Source organism: Filicampus tigris, chromosome 9, assembly GCF_054856515.1.
Source record: "Filicampus tigris isolate MCC_2025a chromosome 9, RoL_Ftig_1.0, whole genome shotgun sequence".
Classification (NCBI taxonomy): domain Eukaryota; kingdom Metazoa; phylum Chordata; class Actinopteri; order Syngnathiformes; family Syngnathidae; genus Filicampus; species Filicampus tigris.
This window is the reverse complement of record NC_141225.1, coordinates 13,320,924-13,332,214: the sequence shown is the minus strand read 5'-3', so window position 1 is coordinate 13,332,214 and position 11,291 is coordinate 13,320,924. Positions and strand designations below refer to the sequence as shown.

The 11,291-nt window shown below is 40.8% G+C and overlaps 1 protein-coding gene across 1 annotated transcript in view; it reads right to left on the bottom strand.

The window, feature by feature from the left end:
* Positions 1 to 3,822: 3,822 nt before the first annotated feature.
* The window catches only part of tex264a (testis expressed 264, ER-phagy receptor a), a 57,757-nt gene continuing 50,288 nt past the window's right edge, over positions 3,823 to 11,291 (bottom strand). The window contains exon 4 of the mRNA XM_086041722.1: positions 3,823 to 5,580. Within this exon, the coding sequence (XP_085897848.1) occupies positions 5,216 to 5,580 (365 nt within the window). The 3' untranslated portion in view covers positions 3,823 to 5,215. The remainder of the gene's footprint in view (positions 5,581 to 11,291) is intronic.

Below are 11,291 nucleotides of genomic sequence, written 5' to 3'. Positions count from 1 at the left end.
CATTCCCAGTGCACGCAGGGGTCGCACGTCTCGACCTCCTGCCAAAAAAAAACAACCCCCCAAAAAGTGGCTTCACACGCGCAGTCTGAAATGCGCACGTCGGCTTGCTTCTCTTTCTCCACCAGAGATCTAATGAGATTAATATTTAACATCGCAGGGAGGCAATCATCTTCGTGCCCTCACCCTGGAAGCTCGTAGACAGCCCAGTGGGTTTCACGATTAATTAAATCACTTGTTGGCCCACTATGTCATCAGCGCCTCTCCCAGACTGACTTTCATGTTTAGCCTCCGGTCGAACAGCACGGACTCAAGTGTGGAGGACATGCAGGGAGGAGGACATGCAGTGAGGACACTTTGCGTGGAAGATATGGGACGAGGACATGGAGTGGAGTGATTAATGAGGACATATGAGGACATGTTGTCGGGAGGATAAGTAGGGAAGACATTTATAGGGACAACCATGGTTGAAGGGCACGTAGGGTGAAAATCATGTGCGGATTACAGATTTTGGACATAACAGTACAGTGGTGCCTCGAGATACGAGTGCGGCTCCCAGTGTTTTCTTTTCCGTGGAAACCGGGTCAAAATGGTTCTTTGAGTGCTGAAGGTTGCCGACCCCTGAACTAGACTCACAGTTCCTCAAAAAACAGGCATCACGTTTGTCGCCACTCGTGTAAAAGAAGTGACTCCGGGGTGCTGATAATTTGTTCACATTCAACATGGCGGAGAATGCCTTTTTTTTTAAAAAAATCATATCCACAGTCAGGGTTTCACATATACTGTACCAATATTACCCAACACACTCATAACACAAGCAGGAATGAAGCAAAGACAGCAAAGAAAAAGCTATTATCTAGTAAATTAACCTCACCAAAATGTTGCTTTTTAATTTCCGTAATTTTGTTCCTGCTTGTAATGAGTGTACATGGTGAGATGTGCGCATTTTATTTCATGACACCCTGACTGCGGATGGTATGATAAACAATGACTTCTCTGCCATGGGTGCGGTGTATACACTCGATGGCCTTGGAGTTGTGAGTTTACAGCAGGCATGGTTGTGCGATGTGCTTAGTTGTGATTGCCCACATGGACACAGGGATTTTCTGTTTACAGAATACTGGCAAGTCTGAATTTAGAGTTGCGTCCTCAGTGTAGCACCATTTGGTGCCACAGCAGGCCAGGCAACACTGCGCTTGACTGGATGTAGCCTAATTTAACCCAGAGAAAGACCCATACAACAGAGAGAATATACACTTTAGTTGAATTCTGTCTTGTGTTGCGGTTCCGTGTGTGGTTAAGTAGCTGTTTGGTTTCTAAGTATGGAAACATCTATGCTCATTTCCATCTGTGGCATTTCTCATTGTAAAGCATTCATTAAACTAGTAGACGATCATAAGGCAAAGATTAAAATGCACTCAGGCTCACATGCAAAATGCTGCCTCACACTTCAGAGGTCGTGGGTTCGAATCCGGTCCCGGCCTTCCTGTGTGGAGTTTGCATGTTCTCTCCGTCCCTGCGTGAGTTTTCTCCGGTTTAAATCAAATATAGAGTGCTATTTTCCTTTGCCTTTCCATTGAAAAACACAGAACCATTACAATTCCATTCATTTCAATGGTGAAAGACGATTCAAGACATACACGTGCTTTGAGTTAGGGGCGTGGTCACATCTCAAGGCAGCACTGTAGTGGAAAGAAAAATGCAGTGTAAACATGTAGCAGAGGACATACATTATTGGAACATGTGAGTTGAGGACATACAGTGTCAAGGAAAAGTGGTGTTCAAGCAGTGAGGACATGTAGTGAGGAAAAAAAAATGCAGTACATGTGAAAGGCTGCGTGAACGCAGTCGAGGAAATGTGCTGTGGACATACTGCAGAGGACATGCAGTGTGATCAGTTGAAGTATGGAGGACATGCTGTGAGGATTTGTTTTGTTTAAAATGTTATGAGGACACACAGTAATTACATGTAAATGGACTTGCAGTGTGGACAACATATTTCGGGGGAAGACATTTTGAAGGAGAATAAGTGTGGAGGCCATGTAATGAGGATACGGTGGATATAAAAAGTCTACACAACCCAGTTCAAAAGCCAGATTTTCATTCATCAAATGAGACCAAGATAATTCATTTAAAACCTTTTTTCCCACCATTAATACGACCTATAACCTGTAGAACTCAATTTCAAGGGTGGTGGGGTTGGGAATAGGATAGTTTGTCCAAGTGTGCTGTGTTCCTGACATTTGTGTTTGCATTCCAGGAGAAGATTTGGGGCTAACACTGACTGATATTTGGAGCAGTGTTACCATTGAGCAAAGACTACTTTTTGGAATTATGGCCAACAAGTTCGGCCCTGGTCTCATCAGACCATAACACAATTTCACGTATGTTTGATCGATTTTAATATGACCCCACAAAACACTTGCATTTGAGCAGGGGTGTGTAGGCTATTTGTATCCGCTATATGTGGTTGAAGATGTATGGAAGTCCATTCCCGCCAGAAAAAAAAAAAAAAAAAAGAAAATTCTTTGGAATAAGCCCATTCCCGCCAGTAAGAGACCCACCTAGTGCGTGCAACCCTTTGCTTCACCGTAATGGGCTATATAAAGGCCTATAAAACCACAACTCGCACCATTTTAACACACGTTGACAAATAAGAGTAGACAATAATACCTTCATGAAGTCAACTTTTGCATGAGTGCGACTTTCTGTAGTTCGAACCGATTGCCTGTGGCTTGCACATGTTTTTTTTTTGTTTTTATTTTACCAGCGGGACTAAAAAAAAAAAAAAAAGAAAAAAAATCCGCTGGCGGAAACAGGCAAGCAACTTTTTTTTTTTTACTGGTGGGAATGGGCTTCTTCCAAAGGAAATTATTTTATTTATTTTTTTTAATGGCGGAATTTCATTTTATTTTTTACTGGCGGCAATGGGCTACCATAAAAATGTGACGAGGACATGGTGGAGAATATATACTGTCGTGTAGATGCAGCATAGGATATGCGTTGATGGGGTCGCCTCCACACCTCATTGGTCAGAAGCCGCCAGTCACATAAACATAAAACAGTCACTTAAAAACCTTGACTAGCTTAACATTGATCCCCATGAACCCACATGGGAACAACCGGTGGCATGTTTCATTTTAAGTGACTTTCTCAACCAAACTGCAGATGATTATCCAGACTAGACTGCAACTGCAAGGAAGAAGCTGTAAAAGATGTATTTCCCCCTCTTCCAAGCTGCTCTATAATGTTCATTAAAAAAAAAAAAAAAAAAAAGAGACAGAAGGAAAGCATGAAAAGTATTTGAAGTGTAGGTCATGCTGCTCATTAAGGAGCACAAGAAGGCAGATGTCGAATAAATAAGCAGGTCAGAGCGCTACACTGCAGACATGATGTATTGTCGCACAAATGTCAAAGCCTTCGTTCAAATTCTGACCAGGTCAATGCTGTCATTACCAAGGTGACAGAATTCCAACAGTTGGGATATTTGTTGCAATCCTATAAAAAGCAGCACTGAAGGAAAAGAGGCACATTTATTTGGACCATCTTATGGTTAAATACTATGAATCCAGTAAACCCCCCCGACTATTCTGAGCCCTGCCCATTTCCCTAGTTATCAAGCTGTTGAATTGCTGCCTTACCTATAAGTGGCTTTAAGTGAGCCTAATAAGTTATGAGAGGCTCATCAGCAGCAGTCGCGGCTCCATCCAAGCAACAATGTGCGCGACCGCCGCCCACACTGCACAGCACGGAGACAAAAAAAAAAAAAGCAATTGTCTTCAGCACACAGACAAGACGCACTCCCAAGTAATAAGCGTGACTTCATTTAGGTTCAGCGCATTTTAGATGTTTTATTATTACAGACACGCGCGCACACACACGCGCACGCACACGCACACACGCACAACCATGTGCTGTACATCATTTTCAATGTGTCACAGCAGCCTATGATGCCGATTGACTGGAATTTGGCTACAATGCTAAAAATCAAATCATTTAATAAATGAATACTGATTTGATTGAATTGCTCTTTACTGGACTCTTCGTTAGGTACACCTGCACAATTGAATGCAGTGATGAGTAACACGGATCTAAAGACAAAAAAGCTTTATCAAATATTCTGCCTGTATAAAGCTAATTGTGATCATTTTAGGGTGAGTCGACTTACCGCAATGTTTATTATTATGGTCTGTATTGGGGCACTTCATCATAATGACGGCCGTTTCTACTGGGCAAGTACAGTATGGTGCGTCAAGAGTAGTGAGTCATGTGATTGTAGTAGTGCTCCACCACTTCCAGCTGATGGCACGTTTTTTTTCCCCTTTCCAATATAATTTACAAATACGATAGTGTAGGGATTCAACTTCAAAATGAATGTGTACAAATAATCTTGTCTGACATTACTGATACTTCTATTTGTATTGAATAAACATGGAAGTCATTAAAAAAAAAAAAAAACAATCCAGTTTGCAATTGTGTAGAAAAGCACAGCTTTATAGTCATTGCCCCTGTTCACGAACAAATTGCTTGCCCAACAATCTTGCTTTGGAATCTTAATTGTAATACTGTAGAGAAAAAGGAAATAAAACATGAAAGTGGCGTCCTCTACTATCTGTACTAATCTTAACAACAAAGAGGCGATTAATGGTTCATTCATTTCTATGTTTCTTTTTAACCAAACCCATATATACAAAGATAACCTGAGTTGGTTCTGGGGTTGAAAGGGGATCAATTCTATTTCCATTTTAAAAGGGGAAAACTACTTGGACTCAAAACACATTAAGTTTATGAACTGAGATTTGATTGTGCCTGCTTCTTTTTTCTAACATAGTTCTACACCACTGTAAACCAAAAGCACATCATAAAATATTGTCGACCTCATGCTTCCTCGGTAGGGCCAATCAAAAGTAAGCACTACTACCGTGCAATATAAATCATTTTGGATATGGCACTGTCATTAGATTCTGCAAGTGTACCTTGTGTTTTTCCACTGACACATTCGGGTATGTGGCACGTGTGACAACATGGTTCAGATATGAGGGTGGATCTTTAATTCGAGATTAAGAGTGCCATAAAAGTACTCAAAAGTGGCATGAACGGGTTTGGATCCAGCGACACGGTAACATGGTGACTGATTAACCAGCAACAAGAAGAAGAACAACCGAGACTCACTCTAGCGTGCCACCGTTGCGTGGCTAACATCCCTTATCCCTCAACATCACTCCTCGCCGTCGGCCCCTAAAGGCTCCTTCTTCTCCGCCTTCTCCTGCAAAAGTTCACCAGATTTCCCATCACCACCCTCAGGGACCTCCTCCTCCACCTCCGCCTCCTCCTCCTCCTCCTTTGCCGCCTGCTCCTCCTGATCCATGTCGAGCTCCTCGAAGGACGAGCCGCTGGCCAGCGAGCCGTCTGAGCCTCGCTCGCTGCCGTCTCTGTGCTTGGTGTCTCCTTGCACCTCCACCACGTCCCTCAGAGGGAGGGACGAGGCCAAGGAGGCGGCCGTGGACGCGGCCAGGGATGTCTCTCGGCTGTCCCAGGGAACGCCGCCGCTTCCTGAGCTGGCGTCGCTGTGAGAGTCGGCACCTGAGGCGACACAGGAGGAAGGCAGGAGTGACGAATTGATTACAAGGAAGGAAAATACTGTGACACACAGTGGTCACCGGGCATTAGCGGCGGCATAGGCTGTGTCCCACCATTATTATTTTTTTTATTTTAATTTTCAAAAATGTTTGCCCTGTTTAATAAAGAGCAGCAATTCAATTGTACACAATGATAATAGCGGAGCTGGCAATACGCCTTAGACTAAAATTAGCTGATTTCTGTAGTCTCAAACAAAAACAAACCACCAGATTGGGGTACTCAACAACAAACACAAGCTTTCTAAAATATAACACACTGGTAATATACACATACAGTACATATCCAACACCAATAATTTAAATTACAAAAGCAAAGTGACAATAAAATTTTCAAATATAATGACGATGTAAAGTGTTAATGACAAATACCAAAGGTTACAATCTGAGAAAAAGATTACCATTTGTTATAGATTTCCAATTTCAATTAATCAAATATATTAACCACCTTGCTCTCTATTGTTGTTTTGGAGTGTTGTCCTTCCCCCACAGCAATGGACAACCTTGAGTCTTCGATGAAGGTAAAATGAATGTTGTTTTTTTTTGTTTCACTGCCAGACATTTTCACTGCCAGACATTTTCAGACCCTATTTTACCCTAACATTTGAAAAAAATATGAATAAGTTCCTGGGATTGAAAGGCTGGACTGTGAAAAGACAAGTAAATTCGTCAATGGCAGTGAATGAGTTAAACTGGAGAATACCACACAAGCATGGGAGGAACATAAAAACTCCACGCAGGAATGCCTGTGTCGAGGTTTGAACCCAGAACCTCCAACTGTGAGGCAGCTGATCACCACTTCACTGTGCCGCTCATGCTTGAATAAGTTATGTATTTTATCATTTTCATTTAAAAATGTGTATTTTTGTATTCGTATTGTACATGTACTAATGAGTTACCACATTTTCACATTAAATGATTTTGTGTTTTGACTTTTAAACACCCTGCTGGTGTACAGTTGAAGGTGTTTACAAGCACTATGCAAAAAGGCCTACGCGTTTCGCTTCACTGATGTCAGACATGACAACGACGACATTGTAAAACCCCAAAATTTGGAGTCGTAGCATCAAACTTGTGGAGACGTCACATGCTGAGTGAGCGCTGGGTGTGATCCGCCGCATACTTTTCTTTGGCTGAGCAACAAAAGCTCTACTTCCCTAATTAGTCTCTCTCTAAGTTTCGATGAGACTCAACATTTCACTGCGCTTCCCATCACTTTGCCTGCCTCCGCTCAAGCAGCGCCTTGGAAGAATCGCATCAGCCGGAGTCACAGATCAGCGGCAGGTGGGGTCGCAAAGCTTTACGGGCTGATCATGTGACTGGAAATGTCCGTCAGTGATACGAGCACGCTTGCTTGTACGGCACTGCATGTGGCGCTGTCGCAGTGAGGCAAGTGAGGCAAGTCCGAGGCTTAAGTGGCAATATGTTACGGACGATTATGATGGCCATCATTTGACCATGTCGCTACTTCCAGCTGCTCCCTTCTGGGCGCAGAGCTACATGCTCCCCTGTGCTCATCTTCTCTCTCATCGTTCTTCAATCTGCCTCCACCGACAATCACCTGACACTCCTCTTCATCTAGTCATCTTATATGCATATACAGTGCCGTTAAAAAGTATTCGCCCTCTTGTAAAATTCATTTTTTTTTGGCGCACTTTCCCCACTTTAAGAACATCAAACAAATGCAAATATCCGACAAATCTAACCCGGGTAAACAAAATGCAGTTTTTTAATGGTGATTTATGGGAAAGAATTATTCAAAGCTACCTGGCCCCTATGTGAGAAAGTACTTGCCCCCCTTGTTAAATCATAAATTTACTGTGGCTAATCACATTTTTCAGTTCATGTTCACAGACCACAGGCAAGCCTAATTACCTCCAGACTTGTTCAATCACGAAATCACCTAAATTGAACCTGTCTGATAAAATGAAGCCATCCGAAAAGCTGCAACCAAATGTCACCATCTAAAGAAATTGAAAAGATGAGAAGTAAAATAATGGACATCAATCAGTCTGGAAAGGGTTACAAAGCCATTCCTCAAGCTTTTGGACTCCAGCGAACCACGGTGAGAGCCATTACCCACAAATTGAGAAAGCATGGAACAGTGGTGACCCTCCGCAGGAGTGGTCAGCGTTCAAAAATTACACCAAGAACACAACGACAACTCATCCCAGAGGTTTCAAAGGAACCCAGGACAACGTCGAAAGAATCGATGGCCTCCCTCGCCTCAGTTAATGTCTGTCTTCATGATTCAACATCCAGGAAGAGACTGGACAAAAATTACATCCATGTCAGAGTTAAGGTGTAAACCACCGCTGACCAAAAACAACATGTAAAGCTTGTCTCACTTTTGCAAAATGGTGAATGACTGGTAGAATATTCTATGGGCTGACGAGGCCCAAGTGTAACTATGATGAATATGTTGGTAGTGGTTTACAATGTGTTGAATTGCACTGTATTGTAACAGACGGGCTTGTAATATTTTGGTTATCTATATGTTCATCTGTTTGTTTTACTTTAGTAACTTAACTTTAGTTATTGTTGATTGGCTGAAAAAAAATCACGAGGAAATCTTAATTAAATCATATAGTCACTAAGATGACGAAAAGATAATGACTAGTGATGTTACAAGGTATACTACAATGTCATATTATTCGAAATATCAAAATCTAAATAACATGTCCTAGGCACATGAAACTGAATAGTCTTCATATTGGAAATATAAAATACTTAAAATCAATGTGGACATCGCATTTGACATGACAAATGCACTCTATTTTTCCTTTTTCTGTCCCTTTGATTTTTTTAGTACCCCTGGCCAAATCTGCTTCCCAGTTTGTGCTATAAGTTCCTAAAAAATGCACACTGCGCATGTTTTTGGGGTTGTTCTTAGAGCACATTCTAACACACAAACTTTCTTTTCATTGCTAGTGAATGTCATTTTCCAAAACAGATGGAAAACTTTAACCCATTCAGGCCAGGAGCGTATAACAACGTTTCTATCACTAGAGCCGGGAGCGCTGTTGCGTCTTGAAATAATTAAAAATATACATGTGACAGTGCCATAAGATTGTGGAGGATGTCACAGAATTTTTGGGGCATTAATGGTGACGCAGATGATCGCGGAAGCTCTGAAATGAGTGACAGCAGTAATATAGACGACGTGCTTGTGGACTTTGAACCAGTAAAACAAGTCGAATGTGATATATGGTTAAGAATGACGATAGCAATGTCGTTGTAACAGAAGAGAGGATGGTAATCCTCACTTGATTTTCTAAAAATTAAAAATAGTGCATCTCTTACACTGACGATTTATTTTTGCATCTTCCATTGGAATAATAACTCGGGCCTGTCTGAAAGCTACGTCTAAGATCTCGAATTATTTTGCAATTATGCTTCTATCTGCTACAAGGGCTGAGATATTAATTATTTTGTAGGTGTTCAATTTCTGGGAGAACCTCAGGTTTATGAGGGGGATTCTATAGTGGCCCTTAGGTTTTGGGGAGATGTTGTGCCAGGCGCTTTAGGCCTTATTGGCTTAACATTAAACATATGTTTACCATTAAACTTTTTTTTTTTAAATACATATTTCATTGGAATTTGAGACGATTTCAGCCAGAATTGGTTATGGTATTACACTATCAAAAGACATTAAATAACCCAACCATAAACGTGTCAATTAATAAATCCAATATACTTTAATCGTGATGTTTTCACACTCCAGTTGAATGTCACAAAGACAGTAAGCAGTACAAAAAACAAGTCATGTCCAGACTGTGTCCCATCACAATATAATTATCACATGGGGTGTTCTATATGAGAAGTCCATTTGTGTTATTTATCTAGGGGCTGAGAAATGTTCCGTTGATTAGCTGGCAAGTCCCGACAGGAGGCGATGGAAGCGGAATGAGGTGTGAATAGGATTTATGATGAATGCAGATGATCTTTCCACATGGGAATGCCTCTACAATACAAGGGCATTAATGGGAAATAAAGGCTCTGTTTAAGGATAATTGGCTGGGCATACGCCCTCCGAGAAGGTGCTTCAGCACGCTGGCTGACCCTCAAGCACAGTCATAAAACGCACCCTCGGTTGAAGCCGACTGGACCCCTCAAAGTCTTATCGATGAGATTTGCCTAATTCCATTGCTAAATTGGGCCCATCGGGATTATTAAAGATCAGAATCAAGGTCCTGGAGAGAGGATTTTTTTTTCAAGCAGTAATGTAAAAAGACGTGTCTATGAGTTCACACAAGGAGACAGAAAGTTAGCGTGCACGGATGTTGTTTACAAGGCAAAGAGCGGTTTGGCGATATTGTGATGCACATTTTGCATTATTATGTGTTTGCCGACTTAATTCTAGTTGGGGGTCATTGTGCTAATACTCGTTGTATTTCTCCAGAATGCTGAAAGTAAACAATATAGCATTGGGTATTGTATGAGATCCAATACAAGGCATACAATTGGAAGTGCCTAACAATGAAACATTAAGGGTTCAATATTGGCTTTTTTTTTTTTTTAATTATTGTATGCCCTTTCGTTTGTGTAGCTGCTACATGTATCTTAAAGTAGCAGTTGTTTGAAGGTTTATAATAATTTATCCATGCTGATTTCTGTTAGCCTGTCTATGGCGGTTCATATTATATGATAGCGTTAAGATAGCAGATAAGACTACATGGTTTGGTTGAATGTGTAAAGTAGACAATTAATTGTCCATAGTTTTAATTGTTGTAATGTATTTTTTCTTTTGTCAGTTTTACATTTAACTGCAAAATGAAGAGAAAAAAAACACTTAACCTGAGCAAGTGTGGTGTGCGTAGAACACATTCTTGTAAAGAAAATGTTTGGGTTGACTTCCCCTTTAAGTCAAGGCACCACTTTTACAAGATGACTTTATATTCTTGTTTTCACAAGCTGACCTGTTTCAATATAAAGCGGATGTAATTGTACATCTCTGAAGGGAGGAGAAAAAAAAAAAGAGTCACTGAAATGTCCATTTATGTTGTGTCTTCAGAAAAATAGAAAAGCTCACTCTCCGCCCTCATGTGACCACTAAAAGGATTCATGGGTGTTAAGTGTCGGAAAAGGAGCATAAAACGCCATTTGGAATATTCCTTTAAGAGCCCCAGTGAGAGGAAAAACAACGCCATGTGGTTGGCCCACTATTTTTGGTTTGGCAATAAGGAACTAAGATAATATTCAAACTAGTGGAACACATTCTAAAGCCATACATATGTTTTTTTTTCTTAAAAATAAAAAGAAACTGCGGTATAAATGAGTGATTACAAGATGTTTTTAAAAAGTATTTAAGCCTAATTCAAAAATCCAGTTGTGCTTAAAGTTTACAGACATGGATCAATGGATGATTGGCGTAAATGTAAGCATTAAACAACTTAACATGTTCAATGACTTGCTTTTAAGTCTGTGTACAAATTTATTGTGGATTTTCAATAATCCACACATCAAAACTATCAACACAGGCTCAAATGTATCCACACATTCACCAAAATGTTTTAGTTTAACAAGGGGTGCTGAATGTCAAGAATGCTTTTGAAAAGCCCATGACCTACTACCTTAAACCTTTTCATTTTAATCAGTGTTCAATACTGAGGACATTATTCTTTTGAATGAAGACAGAAAAGCTTTATAAATGTGGTA